The sequence below is a fragment of the Gekko japonicus genome, unplaced genomic scaffold (genome assembly GCF_001447785.1).
Source record: "Gekko japonicus isolate JY-2015 unplaced genomic scaffold, Gekko_japonicus_V1.1 scaffold349, whole genome shotgun sequence".
NCBI lineage: Eukaryota > Metazoa > Chordata > Lepidosauria > Squamata > Gekkonidae > Gekko > Gekko japonicus.
The window spans coordinates 1128961-1146234 of NW_015176461.1; the positions used below are offsets into that span (position 1 = coordinate 1128961).

Below are 17274 nucleotides of genomic sequence, written 5' to 3' on the forward strand. Positions count from 1 at the left end.
TTCTAAAATAGTACAATAAATTTTAGAAGAAGAGAAGACATTGGATTTATACCCCGCCCTTCACTACCCAAAGGATTCTCAGAGCGATTTACAAACTCCTTTCCTTTCCCCTTCCCACAACAGACACCCTGTGAGGTAAGTGGGGCTAAGAGAGCTCTGACAAAAACTGTTCTTTTTCAAGAACAGCTGTGCCAGAACTATGGCTTGCCCAAGGTCATCCAGCCAGGTGCAATTGGAGGAGTGGGGTATCAAACCTCGTTCTCCCAGATTAGAGTCCACGCACTTAACCACTACACCAAACTGGCTAGATAGCACCTTTTTCTTCCAAATTGCCATTTTTTTCAAAATTAATAAGAGAATTCAACCTAAGCACAGTTACACCATTCTAAGCCATTGAGTTGTGTGGCAGTGTTGATATATGGAATTTACATTTTTTAGGTGATCTAAGGTGAGGTGAAGATGACAGTCCTGTACCTACATTATTCACTTTCTCATTGTATAGTTTGTTGAAGAGATAAATCAGTGGGCTTGAAATGTTTAATTATTACATTTGTTCACCCATATGGTATAATTAGGGTTGCCAGCCTCCAGGTGGGGCCTGGAGTTCTCCTGAAATTACAACTGATTTCCTAACTACACGTATCCGTTCCACTGGAGAAAAGAGGAGATTTGGAGAGTGGATTTTGTGGCATCACATCCCTGCTGAGCATACTCCCTTCCTCAAAGTTCACTCTCCCTAGGCTCTGCCCCCAAATCTCCAGGAATTTCCCCGTGGTTTTTATTTCAGTGGTGTTAGAAGTGTGTAACTCTGTTTAGGATTACACAGATAATCCGGTTTGTTACATGTTCTGAAGTAAAAGCAGAGAGTGTACACATTATCCTTCCTTCCTTATTGTTCCTTCATCTATTAATCACACCATATGCTATGGTGGAAAACTGGAGATCTCTGTTTCTGCAGACTTGGGGGAAGGGTGGATGTGGGTACCAACAGAAGAACTTGGGCTGCCAAATGCCCCCGGGGGGCGGAATTCCCCCCGCTTTTGAGCCCCGATTTCCGCTCCCGTGGAATCGGGGCCCGGGGAAAACCCCACCCCCGCGTGCGCGTCACCCGGAAGTGACATCGCACGCTGGGGGCGGGGCCACGCCATTTGAGGGGGAAACAAAGAGGTTTCCCCTCAAATAGCATGGCCCCGCACCCAGCGTGCGACGTCAATTCCGGGTGACGCACGCACGCCTAAGACGCCGGCCGGGAGCCCCCCGCTCCCGCCCAAAAAACATTTGGCAACCCTAAGAAGAACAGAGTAGGAGTTGCAGTGGCACCACCCATCTAAGGCAAATAATCTGTTAAAAAATTACAGCCCTTGTATTCATTTCAGTGAAAGTCAAATGAAGCTAATTCTATATGAAATGTACTCAGTGCCTTTGCATTATAATGATTTGCAGTTATCAAAAATATTTAGAATCTCTTGCGTATTTTTTACATTTTCCGATAATTCTTGAATTTATATGATGCACTTTAGAGAAAGCAGATGAAGATGGGTAGCCATGATAGTCCATCTATAGCAGTAGAAAAGAGTAAGAGTCCAGTAGTAATTTAAAGACTAAGAAAATTTGTGGCAGGGTATGAGCTTTCATGAGTCACCACTAATTTCTTCAGTTATCTGATGAGGTTTAGAGAAAGCAGTTTCTAAATTTTTATATATATATATATATTTTAGATATTTCCACACCATATACTTGGGCATCCGGAGTCGACAGAGTGGAGAAAATGAAAGATGGCGCTTTTATTGGAAAATGGTCTATGAATATGCAGATGTGAGTATGCTGCATTTGCTTGCCACATTCCTGGAAAGTGCTCCACAGCTAGTCCTGCAGCTCTGCATTGTTGTGCAGACGCGTACGCTTCAGGCCCTCCAAGGTAAGTAAGGACTCATTTATTGACTTGTACCATTCTGAACATATTCAGAAATACTTTCATCTGTATAAAATCTGCTACCATCATGTTGACCTTGGAATAGGGGTGCCAATTCTGGCTTAGAAAATTTGTGGAGATTTGGTGGGCAGAGCCTAGGGAAAGGTCGGTCATAAATGTGTGTGGGAGGGAAGAAAAGAGGAGTGTAGGGTTGTTACTGTCAGCATGGATTTAATATGCTTTGTTTGGAATCCAGATGCTCTGTTTATATATGACCAAGTTTAATCCCTAGTACGGAGTCTATAAATTAATTTTCTGTGAATCCTGAAAACATGTGAAACATGAATCTAGCCACTCTGGCTTATTTCTGAACTGGGGGATGCCCATCTTTGTTTTTCTCTTGGCCTACCAAAAATTCATCCAAATGGCCATATCATCTTGGTTAATCAACTGAAAAGGATTTCAGAAATGTAGGCCTAGGCCCTAATAATCTCTCCTTACATATAATTCTCTTTTCGTGTGACTCTTTTCTGAATGTTCCACATGCTCCCAAATCAATCGGGTCCCTGAACTGCCACATATAAACAGGTCCCTGGCCATTGGCTGCATTGCCTTCGTCCCGCCCACAAAACCGGCGCCGGCCAAAACTTTCCTCATTTCCTCAGAAGGCACAGGCTCGGCGCTGCTCCTTTGCACTGCCGCTGAAGCCAGTGCCCACACGGGAAGTGCCCACCACTCCCTGCCCTGCCTCTTGCCCACTGCTCATTTCGGGAACAGGAGCCGCACGCACTTCACTCCGATCCAGGCAGGTGCCACCATCATGTAAAAGCCCGCCCCCAATGCCATCGGGCCGTGCTTCTGACGGGCGGCACCACCTCGGTCTGCTGCCCTAGCACCCTCAAAATGGAGGGGCAGGCCAGGAAAGCTGACGAAAGAAGCACCAGTATTGTGGGGCCAATCCAGCGCAGATGTCGTTAGCTGTGAGCCATCATCGCATCCCTTCCCTGCCTTGCAGCGGCTTCCTCCCCCCCCATCGCCACCAGCCAGGCTGCCTGTGGAGGCGCACCAGAGCTCCGGGGGCCTCTTGGTGCAGCACGCCCTGCCCCTGCTTGGCGGGTTAAGTGCAGCCAGCCCTCCTCCCTTGCCTCTGTCCCTTGAGTTCAGGTTGCCCTACTGAGCTGCGGAAGTGGCTGAAGGCGGTGGGGACCCCTCCCCAAATGGTCATCCCATTTCTATACTGGCGGTAGCTGCCCTCAGCGGTTCTATCTTGGCAGTGGCTGCTTGTGTGCTGGCTTGCAGCATCAGCTGGCAGCCACAGGGGGAAAAGCCACATCATGAGCTTCCCAAAAAGCCGCCTCCTTCTCCATCTCCCCCATCCCCAACCTCCAGACTGTACTGAGTGAGCTGCAGGAAGGGGCAAGGGCAAACCCGGCAGGCACAGAGAGAGGGAGGCTGCAAGGACCCTCCCCCCGCTGCAAGCCCTTGGGAGCCTGTCACACATTACTTTAAAAGAAAGCTGTCCCCCTAAAACAATGGCACGTGTGAATTTAACATGCAACGGGGTTGCACACTGATGTACAGGATCAAGGTGCTAGCATTTTCTGCAGGGCCCATTGTCTGGCAAACTCTGACTCACCCCGACCTGATTTGTGAAATGGCTTTCAGCTTACAGAGATCATGCTCATATAGGGACACTCTCCCAGAGCCTCTTTCTAGAGCTCCTTGTATTTACTTCCACAATGGGCCTTATTCCTAGTGATAACATAAAAGGAAGCATTCTAATACAAGAATTTTTGTAAAAATGAGATGCAGTGTCATATCTGTTGCCTTGGTTTTGAATCCAGGAAAAGAACAATGCAGTACTGTGCAGTATATTGAATACATACAGATTTGCATTCTGTACTTGAGATGAGGAAATCTTTTTGGTGAACCTGGATACTGTAATTATTTAAGTTTAATTGTTCTTGCTGAGATAGTGGTAGAAACTGGAAACATTTTGATCTCAGCTCTGGTTATAATAACCTTCAAATAATCCTTGTTCAGGAAAATTGAGCAATTTTACCTCAGTGTATGTATTATTTGTTTTTATTCCCCAAATCTCATCTTCAAGGATTTTATTTAATAACATTTCCTGACATTGCATGAGCATTAAAAAGCATAGCTATCTTGGGCTCTGTTAGAAGTAGTACTGTCTCTTAAATTGTGCATTCTGCTGTCTGAAAGATTTACAAAGAATACCATAATTTCTTTCTGTTTGTAGCATACTTTGTTACCACAAAAAAGTGCCCTTGTAGTAATGATGCCCCTGGCCATAATTTATGGATCTATCCTTTGCCTTTATACTGTATATCACTTAATATTCTTTGTCTTCTTAAATGCAATAGTAGCAGGGGTTATTTCGTAGAAAAAGAGCTAGGGGGACTCATTAGCATAACTCATTAGCATATGCCACACCCCCTGACATCACTGGAAGTGTGTCCTCCCCACAGCCGGCAGCGACCTCCAGCGGGCACCAGCAGGGAGCTCCAGGCCCCACCCTCCCGCACCTCACCCGGGGGGATGGCGTCCCCCCGCGTCCCCCCCCAAATGACCCCTGAATAGTAGACTTCTCATTACGTTTGGGTATTTTTAACTTTATTCTTATGGTTCACAGCACCATTTTAAAGGAAATAATCATAGCTGTTTTCACGTGGTCGAAAACAATGCAGAATGAAAAGATTAATAGGACCATGCCCTCCTTTATGAACAGAGCCTACACATGTACAACTTGTATATGCTTCTAGGCTCTGGTACGTACCGAATTGATGACTGCATGGAATATGAGAATGAAGCAGCAGGGACAGTCTCTGTCCCTTATTATACCTCCTTCATTGTTTATGGTTTCTGACCTACATAATAATCTTTGAAAATCTGATTTAATTTTAGGGATTAGTAACTCCTTTCTAAATTTTTCTGGTACAGTGGTTCCCAATCTGTGGGCCACAGAACCGCAGGGGCATGGAGTTATTGCAAGAGGTCTACAAATACATCCAGTTTGGGCAGGTTTCCTCTTTCACCTATCTGTGGCTTCCCCCTGGGCTTGCTTCTTTGGCAGCCATGTTCCCCCAGCTCTGTGTCGGGCTGACTGCCAGCCGGATTTAATATGCCAGCTATATTACCACAGCATAGTGATGCCTCTCCAACTGGGTCCACCTGCTCCAAGCTCTATCCAGCCAGGTGGCATCAAGCCAGCCTCACCTGGAAACCCCCAAAGAGGCACTGACCTAGTCAGGGCTGCTTGAGAAGAACTGCTCATCATGAGTGGTTTGGTGGGGCATATTTTCTGCACTTGTTGCATTGAAATCTAGATACTGAAACAAGTTGAATATGGAACCACATATGGAACCAGATTAAAGGATAAACCTTCCATCACTTTTACCAGATTTATAATCTTTAAAAACTGCAAAACAGCACTAGCTTTTTCATTAAAAAACATGTGTAAACAAAAGCAATCATACTTTCTATAGACTGAATAAATAATATGTCTCACATGTAGATAACATCTATATATCTCTCAAGTGTAGCCCCATCTGTGGATATCTAAATCCATGGATCAGGGCCACACAGAAAGAAAACAGGTACTTCTGCAACTTTCGGGGACCCTCCAAGTTTGCACAAAAATCTGAAACTAAACAAAAAATTAAATTGGGGGCCTGGTGGGAGGGAGGCAGCCTAGCAGGGGTGAGTGGAAGCTTCAGGGAGCCATTGAAAGTGGTGATGGGGGGGAAACTTCAGCAACAGGGGAGGAAACCTCAGCAGGCCCGCCTGGAGCCCTGCAGTGGCAGCGATGGCAGAAAGAGAGTGAAAGAGTCATGGGGGGCAGAAAGATAGAGAAAAAGTGGTAGAGTGCAGGCAGAAATAGAAAGAGAGTGATGGGGTAGGGGGCACAAAGAGTGCAGAGGGAGAAAGAGAGTGATGAGTTAGGGGACAGTGTTAACCTGCATGATTTCCTGTACTATGAAAGAGACCTTTTAATCTCATTCGGGGGAAAGCACTTCTGGGAAAAAGGGGCTTGGGACACTAGTTTATATAATTTCATGGGATTTTATTGGTATATAAACTTTAACAAGTATTTTTCTTCCTTTATTATATGAAAAAAAATTCCAGAATGTACCCCAGCACAACTAAATACCCAGAGCATATAGCTTAACGTAGATTAACCCTACCTAGTAGGGATGGGCACAAACTGGCTCATGAACATAAATGCATGATGAATTTTGTCTGGCTCATTTTTTCAAAGTTCACAAACTGAAGAGCTACCACGAACTTCCACAAATTTTAAGGCAGTTTATGGTGGTTCGTGAAGAGCAGCAAGCAGGGGTTTAAATGGCTCTGAGCCTTTTAAACCTCTGCTTTCTGCTTTTCACAAAAAAACAGCAGCAGGGAGCAGAAAGCAGGGGCTTAAATGCTCGGCGCCATTTAAACCCCTGCTTGCTGCTCCCCATGAAAAGTGGCTGGAAGCAGAAATGGCTTGGAAGTATTTAAATGCCTGCTTTCTTCTTTCCATGAACAGTGGCAGGGAGCAGAATGCAGGGGGGTTAACTGGCTTGGAGTCATTTAAATGCCTGCTTTCTGCTTCCCATGGGAACCAGAAAGCAGGGGTCACAAACCACTGTGAACTAGTTTGGTTTGCAAACCAATCTCTCAGTTCGTATCAGTTTGTGGTTTGGTTCCTTCTACCTAGATTAAAACATTAAGTTTGTGCCGATTAATGTAGAACAATAATAGAAGGGGGGGGGGGGGGGGACAGTCCACCAGAAGAGGGCAGCGAAGCACACACAAAGATGCCCAAAAGTTGCTTTGTTGGAAGGGCCTTTCCTCCAGCAAGGGGTTTCCTTTCAGATGAGTACCTGAAAGAGAGGAATTGAGCAGGAGCTGCTTGTATCCTCTGTCACTGATTCCCTACTGGAGACCTCCTAATACAGGGCTGTGAAACATGTGGCCCGGGGGCCAGATCAGGCCCCCGGAGGGCTTCTATCAGGCCTGCAGTGGAACTGGCTTTCTTCTGCTTCTTCTTCCAGTTCTGCTGCTGATGCGGCGTCATTGTAGGATTGCAGCTTACAGATACACACCTGAACAGCATACTCAAGATTGCAACAGCACAGACATTTTGATGCAATAATTCAGAGCAAGAGGTGTCAGTTATCAGACACTGTTACATAAACAAAATATTGCAAGAGTGCTAATGTTTTAAGCATGTTTTTATTTAAGTTAAAAAAAACCCTTTGTGTTTGTGTCCTTTATAAAGTTTATATCTCTGCTACCTGGCATTACATTTTATGACACACATGGCCCAGCCCAAGAAGGTCTCATTTATGTCAAATCTGGCCCTCGTAACAAATGAGTTCAACACCCCTGCCCTAATATTTATACTATATTCAGCTTAACTACTGATTCTTTTATACCAATCAGGATTCTACAACCAATCTTGGATTTTTACCAATTTGATGACAGGCTCTTTCCAAGAATGTTTGGCAAAAATTGTCATATGATAATCCACAAATTATGAAAAACATGCATGCCTTGTCAGAAAGCACCAACATTGCTGTGTCAGTTCATCCTAAACTGTAACTGTTCCCAAAACCACTTCTACTTTGGCCCAAGACTGCTGACATGGCCAGTCTCCTGACCGAATCCATCTTAGACTCAAACCATTTGTAATCGTCACCCCTTTGTTACATTCACAACCCCCTCAAACCATTCCTTTGGGGGAGTTGTGTTTATTGACAACACTAGATGCAATAACATATCACAGGTGTGTACAGATGCATAACATTAATTTATATAGTATATCATAGACTCATGGTTATATACGTGTAACGTTAAAATCTACTGGAAAAGGGAAGATTTCAAACGGATAGAAGGGTGTGTGTGTGAACAAGTATGTTAAAAGCATGTAAGCATGTAAGCAAAATGTATATTTTTGTTGTCTCAGTTTCACCATCCCCCCCCCTTGCTTTTCTCTGGCATCAACTTCACAATTCCCATTCTGTTTACTGTAGCTTGGCAGTTTGTTTACAAATGACTTGGACTCTGCACTTGTTGGGTCGCTAGATCCTGAAGCCCTTGCCGGTTTCCTGAAGCCCCTGCCAATCTGTTTCATCATGAAGCAGGAAAATTTAACATGTCTTTTCCAGGCCTGTTTCTGATCAGGCATGTTTCTGGTAAAATGGTTTCTCTCTGGCTCAGTTTGGTTTAGGTCTCCCCTTAGTGATTTTTTAAAAAACAATGATAAAAGGAGTTCCTGTATCTTTAAAAACTGGATTCCCTTAGTGGTGTTGCTAAGCAACCATAGCTTTGCAGACTTCCTTTCTGTGAATAAAAGGCAATGGGAGGGGGCAGGGTCCTTTCTAAGGCAGTTTTGGCCTTTGAGGGAGGACTCACTAGGGCCAGGCTTGGCTTGGGTTGCCAGCTCTAGATTAGGAAATTCCTGGAGATTTTGGAATGGGGTCTGGGGAGGGTTGGGTTTGGGAAGGGGGAAGACCTCAGTCAGATAGAGGGCCAAAGAGTCCACCCTCCAAAGTAGCAGGGGGACAGATCTCTATTGACTGGAGATCAGTTGTAATTCTGGGAGATCTCTAGGTCTCACCTGGGGGGTGACAATTCTAGGCCTGGCAGCAACCCCGGGGTTACTTGATGCCACCTGACTTGCATAACCCAATTAGGCCTAGCTGCTTGCTACTCTTCAAAAGCATCCCCCCTATGAATGCCAGTGTGGTGAAGCAGGTAAAGCTTCAGAGTAGGGTCTGGGAGACCCAGGTTCAAACCCTATCTTGCTGTGCAAACTCGCTAGGTGATTTTGGGCCAGTCACTTACTTTTAATCTAACCTACCTCAGAGGGTCATTGTGAGGATTAAAAGGAGAGGGGAATAATGTGAGCTGCTTTGGTTCCCTCCTGTGGAGAAGGGGGGGGAGGGTTTATAAATGAAATAAATTAATAATAAATAAAGCTGAAGATGGGAGACAGTTAAAAGGTAGGTTGGTGAATAGCTGAGGAGAGAAGGAGTCATGGAAAGGGGATATGTGGGTTGCCAGGGGAGGGAAAGGGAAAATAATATGGGGTGGGGAGGATACTGCTGCTACGTGATACCATCATGGCTCAGCGTTGGCCCACTTACTTTCCTGGCTATAGAAACTGGAATTAAATGCATTGCACTGACCACTCTAAATATTTTAAATATTCTATTGTATTATTTTAGATAGTTGTGAGCCACCGTGAGCCTGATCGCAGGAAGGGTGGGATATAAATTGAAATAATAAATAAATAAATAACAAGGGAAAGTGAAGTGCCCCCCACAAGTCCTTGAAAGGTTCTCTACTATATAAATGGGCCTCCTGGCCCAGCGGCTGACGCCACTCAACTGTGCCATAGTTTTCCTAGGTAGAAGCTGCCAGAGGGGAGGGAAAGCTGAAGACAGATGGGCAGATAAAGGTAGGTAGGCTGTTGGGTGGGAAGGAAATAGGGTTGCCAACTACAGGTCGGGAAAGTGGTTATTGGGGCTTTCAGGGAAGGGAAAGAGGAACTAATGGGGCAGGAGGAAATGAGATGTCCCCCCACAAGTTCTTTCAGGTTCCTGCTTGTGTATTACTATTTTTCAAAAGTATGTAAAATGCAAATTCATTTATAAGTGTTACTAAATTCTAGTTGCTTTTTGACGCCATATATTTTCTCAGGCAATAGATACTAATAGTACAAGTACTGTCTTGTGTGGATCTGTGAAATTTTTTGACATTTAAATGGATTTCTCGTACTTGAAAAGATTGAGAACCAGAGTTGTAGTGCTCTGAGTTGTTGTTTTTTAAATACAAAACCTCTTGTCCATAGGATAAATTAGGCTATAGATCAGCCACTAATACAATTTTTGTGTCAAATCTGTGTGATCCCTAAGGGATGATACTGCCCTTAGACTGAAACTTGGCCAGCATTCTGTTAATCTAGCGTTTGGATACTGGCATTAAATCTGAAACTTAAAATAATGTTCCCTGAGGGTAACAGCTTATTAAATGACATGAAAAAAGATAATTTCTCCAGTTCATGGAATCAGGCTACAATAGAAAAATTAAATGTCATGCAATGCCCAAAGAAAGTGATTTTTGCATTAGGATGACCCCTAGCCTATAAGGCTATCAAGCAGTAATGTTTTTGGTTTTTTGTTTTTGTTTTTCCTGTCTTCATGGTTGTCCCATTATATATTTAAAAAGCAGTTGATTATGAAGATTGATATCAATAGTACCATCTGCTGGGCTGGGCACATTTACTGTGCTTTCCATATCGGAATCCCATCACTCTTTACATTCCCTAAATACTTGTTTAACCTTACAGTTTCATGATACAGGCCAGCAATTATGCTCATAAGACTAAATGAGCTACTGTCTGCAATTTCTGAAGGCTGTGTATTAGATATACCATTCTTGGAAAGATATTTTAGGAATTTAGAGAGCATAGAATCCGTGAAGCATGTTCTAGTTGAATGTCTGTGGTATAAGGAGCCTGGAGAGAAATGGATCAAACCTCTTATGTACCAATGAAATGAACTTCCCCTGGATACTTTAGTTCAGTCCCATAGCTATGGTGGAGCATTTGGGGGGCTCCTGCCCCTGCCCTGCAAGCAGCAATCTCATGGCTTGCAGGGCAGGAACAAGTGACACCTGGGCTCTTTTAAAGCAGGGGCCACCCATGCCCGCCCTACAAGTGGCAAGATTACAGCTTGCAGGGCAAGCATGAGTGGCTCCTGCTTCAAAAGAGTGAGCGCCATGTGTGCTTGCCCTACAAGCGGTGATCTCATTGCTTGCAGGGCAGGCGTGAGCAGCACCTACTCTTTTGAAGCAGGAGCCACTCTGCTTTCCCTGCAAGCCACAATATCACCACTTGTAGGGCAAGCATGTCTAGCACCCAGTCTTTTGAAGTGGGAGCCTCTTGTGCTTGCCTTGCAGGCAGCAAACTCGTGGCTTGCAGGGCAGGCATGGGCAGTCCCTGCTTTCAACCAACCATTTAAAGGGAAGGTTCCCTTTAAATGGTTGGGGGAAAGTGGGGGGGCATACAAACATGGGACTGCATCCCTGCCATGATGACATAACTCTGTGTGATGTCATCACATTAGGGCTGCCAAAAATGGCGTGGCCCCGCCCCCAGCGTGCAACGTCACTTCTGGGTGACGTGCGCGCACACATTCCAGACGCCGGCCGGGAGCCCGGCCAACATATTTGGCAACACTACATCCCATTGGGATGGCCCCTCCAAGCACGCCCCTCCAAAATCCCCCCACTGGGGGGAATAGGACCTGGCAACCCTACTATGGGCCTGCTTTAGTTACTAAACTTTTAATGGATTCCAGGCCAGCAAATAGTCTTGTTTTTAGCTACATTCCTTGTTCAGGCCTTGAGAGCCTGGGCAGCCTGGGACAAGATATCTTCTCTAATATGGTAGAGCCTGCCCTCTCTGGCTTGAATTCTTCCTTTTTTCCTTATTCCTAGCGAGGATTGATTGATACTACTCAAGAATTGTCGATCAGAGGAATACAAAAAGAAAGAAGGAAAGAAGGATATTACCAAACTTCTGAACACTTAGATTAAAATAGTTTTCCATTCTAGAAGTTTCTCTATATAAACCGTGTAATTTGTCATAGTTTTGTCCAAAGAATATGGCAGCTGTGTTTTGAATTTAAGCCTCTATAGTGTCAGTAAATCATAGGGTCGCCATTAGTCTGAAGCAACTTGATGGTGCTTAACATGCACAAGGATGGTGTCAGTAATGATTAATGGTTTTCTTGTGTGTTGGTTTTCTAGTAATGGCAGTAGAATATCTACAAATTTCTTCCTTTAAAAAGCAAAACAAAAAATAAACCCTTCACTTCCCAAATGTAAAGAGTTCACCCTGATTCTGTGGAACCATTAGGTGCTATTTATCTTTATTTAGTCAAATCAGTGTATCGGAGGACAGTAAATTGGAACTGTAGGCAGTTGGACTAATTTTGATGGCTGTTTGTAGATAAGGTTATGTAGAACCATGTTTAGGTAGCAAAAACAGTAAAAAATGGGAAATGTTACTGGGTGTATTTTTCAATAGCTCACATTGTCTGAGACCATTCTTACAAGAAAAACATTTGGTGAATTAAAATGGTTGAAAATGTAGAGCATATTGAGATTCCTGGAGGAAAAAAATGGTTCCAAACATTTTTGGAACCCCATTCACTTTGTTAAAATTCTTTCGTGTTATAAGGACATATTTTTACCTAGGAATTAAACAACTCGAAAATTCAGCACAGTCCTTAATGTAATATTTAGGAAGTTGACAGTAACACCACAGAGCTGTGTAAATGAACCATAATTTCTTGCAGCTGTGCTCTATTACCGCTGATTTTATTTTTAAATCCCACAGTATAGCCCGTAGGGTTGCTTTTTAGCTAACTGACAATTCAGAAAAAAGGACTGGCTTTGCTATGCTGATTGTTTCAGTGATCGATACACATCCTTTTAATTTACTTTAGAGATTTGTAGCATGGCAATAAACATTTAGCAATTTGTTATTTGCTGCTAAGAAGTTAGCAATAAGCCATCTATGGTTAAGACCGTGAACCCAATTATTTACTTCACAAACAATAAATTTATGGTGTAAGCGAAAAGCAATAGGATTTCTTCATAATAGAGAAGTCAGGTGATAGATTTTATAAGGTCATATCTAACCTTCATTTACCGAACCACATTCTTCTAAAAAAGGCCATAATGGAACAAAATTTAATACAAGAAAACAAATTATAATTAAACCCAACAAATCTGAATTAGAAAGATATGTGGATTTAACAGGAACACTGACAGATTTGCAAGGGAGGGAAGCAAAAATTCAGATTTTATCATTCACATATGTGTTTTATTTTTTATTTAGCCCTTATTATTTTGATTTCTATCCCACCCTCCCCACAACTGGGCTCAGGGTGGGTCACACCAATAAATTCCAGTTACAGTCTACAATGATTCCATAAATAAATATCAAATATTAAATTAATACAATAAAAAACTAGTTAAAAACTAGTTTACCAGCTGCTTCTAAATTACTCTGTTTAAGGTGCCTTGAGGATTTGAGTGGGGGTGTTCATATCAAACTTTTTCGGATTAATTTCAGATCCAGATTTGAGGATCATATGTTTTTCATTCTCCCAGGTTTTCTGAACTATCCTTACCATTTGGTTCCTCCTGCCCCCAGGTTCTTTAGGGAGGTCTGAAAATTTGGGACAGCATTTCCATTACTTTAAATTTTAAAGGCAATACATGAAAACCTGGCCTCCTGCCCTCTTTACTTCCTTTAATTTTTAACCTTCACTTGTCTTTCCCTCCCTACTTTACTCATATTCTGATTGTGTATTACTGTATAAGGCTGCGGTCAGATGAGCTGTTTGATCTGATGTCGTTGCTGTTACCCTGCAGATTTAAAAATCACATTCAAACTGCATCATTAGTATCCCATTCCTCAGTCATCAGTCCGTCCGTCCCCCCATCTCACCTCTTCTTGATTGCAAGTTTTCTGACACCGGAGAAAGTCCAGGGTTTATGGATATAAGTGGTTTCACTCCACATTTCCAGATGTCTGAACTCCTCTGTTGCAAAGTCAAACTGTTTGGAAAATCTGAACCTTCCCTTTTGTTTCCGCCTCTTTTTTTGGAAGCATTTAGCGATGTGCGCATCATTGGATCTTCACACAAGGGTTTTGAATCACTGCTTGCATGCTTCTTCACTGTAATTTTTTGTTGTGATTGGGAGCCCACGGGGTGTGTGTGTGTTTTAGAGCAACAAATTCAAGAAAAATAACCCTTTCTGCAGTTTCTTGGGGTGGGATGGTACTGGAAATAGTCCCCATTTCGGCTCCCATATCAGCGGCCAGGATTCCACCTCGAGAACTACTCCAGTCCACTTCATAATATTGCTCTGGCGGGAAAGCTCTATGAAGATAGAAAAAGGGAAAACTTCCCTATGAAATGAGTGGGAAAGGAAGTAAGATCAGGGGGGAAAGAGAGTGATTTCTGACAGAACAATACAGTTGTATAGGAACCAATGATCACAGTAGTTGGTGGAGGGATTGTGGAGCTGTCAAAAAGTTGCCGGTGCTTCAGATATGTGCTTGTGTGCATGCATGAAAAACAAACAAAAAGGATACTGACTGACCACTCCATGGTTACTGCACAGCATTAATATGAACAGTCAATCACAGGATGAGCGTGCGGAGCAGTGGGTTAAGGGTGGATGTTTACACAAAATTCTCCCACGTGCATAAAAAAAGGACCAAATTAGAGGTGTGGCCAGAACACCCTAAGCCTGTCATCTGACTGCATCCTAAGATAAAAAGAGAGACTCCACATATGAAGGACAACTGTGCTCTAAACATCAAAGGGGAGGTGGGTGGCAACTAGAGACAGCATTTTCTCTAATGGCACCTCACTCTTGGAAAGGCCTCCCCTTTAAGGCTTGCCTGGCACCTACTTTACTTTCTTTTAGGTGTCAGACTAAAACACATATTTTTACCCAGACTTTTAATTAGAGTTTTATCTTATCAGCTTTTAAATGGTAAGCTGCTGTTTTATGGATGTCTTCTATGCTGTTTATGGCTTGTTTTTAATGACATTTTTATGCTGTAGTTTTTTTAATTGTTAGCCACCTTGAGGACGACTCTGAGGAAGCAACATAGAAAATTTCTAAATAAATAATAGTTTAATGAAATGGACTTGGCTGGAAATAAAATCTGTGCACTGTAAATAAATTCTGTCAGTGTAAGTGTGTCAGGACTTTAATTTCCTCAGCCTTCACATAGGCCTTTGCAGTAGAATTCTGCATAAACCACATGGAGTCCCATATAGGAAAGGTAAAATATAGTATTGCTTACATAAGACTGTTTGTTTAAAAGTATACAAAAGCAGGAGAATATATTACTTTCAATACTTACCAAGTATTGAAATAACTTTGTGTAAGACACCCTTTAAATCTAAGGAATTTTGCAATAATTGGTTTCTTTCTGAACCTTTCTGTCTGAACTCTTTTGCAGTTTGTGAGAGGTTGATACATAGGTATGTAATCAACAACATATGCCATTTCTTTTAAAAGTGCTCCATCTAGAGTTGTAAAGGACTAATGCAGCTCTCTTACTAACTGATCATTTTTTTAGCTGCCGCAGCTGCTATACTCTTAATTATATCCTTTTAACTGTTGTTTGAAACAGGGAGTTTTCAAGTCCATCTGTTATTCTAATAATACTGAGCTCCTGAAAAGATAAGAACACTCACTTTGTAAAAGACAAATGGGACATTAAGGTTGCAGGCTGCATTTAGCTACCATTTTAATAAGTTAAAATGCAGAACACTTGATTGGGCTTAAAATATGCATATCTGTCTCTGAATGGAATTTCATACTTCTGTGTTAATGAAGTGTACCATCTGAAATATTAAGTATTTGGAAACTAGTTTAGCTTTTGTCTGTATGGCCACTTTTTCTGGCTTGCTCGTACTGTGCACATTGCACAGCAAAAGTTATTTCCCCTCTGGGGGAAAATTGCAGAGATCATTGCTAAAGATTGACTTCAGACATGTAAATAGGATTAGATTTAAGTAGTAGCTTTAACTCCCAATTTGGGACCTATCCCAGGTAAGCATTAAAGATTTCTCATATATATAAATATTAGCAAAAATGCCAAATTTGCTAAGCTGTGAACAGCTTTTGCATCATGTTGAGATCACATTAGCTCATTGATTTTTGTATTCTCTCCTGTATGAATAATGTACATAAAGGATGCACATAATAAAACATCTATCTGCTCAAGTTTTAAATGATTCTCTCCTGTGGGAGACTTCTGATTCCCCCCAGCTATTCCCGTGAGCTTAATACATGTTTTGCCTTGAATTTGCCTTGAGCCAGTGTGATGTAGTCATTAAAGTACTGGGCTAGGATCTGGGAGACTCAGCTTTGAATCCCTGCTCTACTTGGGAAGTTTACGGGTGACCTTAGATCAGTCACACACTCTCAGCCTAACCTACTGCCCAGAGTTGTTGTGAAGATAAAATGGAGAGAAGAATGACGCTACTTTGGGTCCCCATTTGCGAGAAAGGTGAGGTATAAATGAGACAAATAAATAATAAATAAATGCATTTTAAAATTGTCTTATTTATTGCTATGAGTCACCCATTGACTTCCTCTAGCATTCCCATAGCTGCTGTCTGTGCCTTTCATAATATGTGAATGTATGTTCAAAAGTTCTCCTCTTTTGCAGATCTGTTACAATGGAAGTCCATTCATCCATCTGTGCCACTGAATCAACTATAGTATCTACCAGTTCCCTGCTATCCATGGCATCTATGCTTTGTTGTTGTTCAGTCGCACAGTCGAGTCCGACTCTTCGCGACCCCATGGACCAGATCACCCAGGCATCTATGCTACTGATATCCATATCCACAGCAGTTCTGTAGCCAGTTTTTGAATGATATTTCTTGAAATTTATTTCTGGTTGTGTCCAAATTTATGGATACAACCAATGTCCGCTTGTGATTGTTTTATATATATATAAATTTTATTAATTTTCCAACACAAGTACAAAAAAGAAGGAAGAATAAAACAGAACAGTTTGAAGATAAACGACATAACCTACAAATAAGTTAGCAAGAAATATAAAATCTCATATTTATACAGAATCAAAAATTATACCGTATCACAAATATAATACTAAACGTTGTCGAAGGCTTTCACGGCCGGAGTTCATTAGTTGCTGTAGATTTTCCAGGATGTGTGGCCGTGGTCTTGGCATTGTAGAACCTAACATTTCGCCAGTAACTGTGACCGGCATCCTCAGAGGTATAAACACAGAAAGATGGAATACTCTCTGTGTCAAGGTGAGAAGAAAATGGTAGGCAGCAAATTTATATCTACTCCAGAAGGTGGGTAGGGCTGAGTCATTGTCTTGTAGGAGTTCCCTATGGACATGCTAATGGAGGAGCTTTCCTGAGGAGGTTCTTTTGTTTCCTGAGGAGGTTTCCTGCTTCCTGAGGAGGTTGTTGAAATTCTAATCTTATCTGTAGTGCTATTGTCTGATCTAAAGACTTTTGTGGCCCCGGTCACACGGCAAAGTTGCCGCGGGAGAGGCATGGATGGTGGGCGGATTATCCGGGCGCAATCACACCCCAACATCTGGGAAGTGGAGCACACCGGTGGCTTACCGCCGACAATGCACCTTAAAAAACTAGTACCTCCAAGATACTAGTAAACGTTTGCCACAGGCTGCCTCCAGACGCCCGTGGTGTGATCGCGCCAGCGCGCAGCATTCCCCTCCGGTCCCTCGTTTACCCGCCGGT

At 42.7% G+C, this 17274-nt stretch overlaps 1 protein-coding gene across 1 annotated transcript in view; it reads left to right on the top strand.

Annotated features, from left to right (window-relative positions):
* The first annotated feature begins 1779 nt into the window (after positions 1 to 1779).
* Positions 1780 to 17274, top strand: part of XKR4 (X-linked Kx blood group related 4) — a 54516-nt gene continuing 39021 nt past the window's right edge. The window contains exon 1 of the mRNA XM_015427023.1: positions 1780 to 1918. Within this exon, the coding sequence (XP_015282509.1) occupies positions 1795 to 1918 (124 nt within the window). The 5' untranslated portion in view covers positions 1780 to 1794. The remainder of the gene's footprint in view (positions 1919 to 17274) is intronic.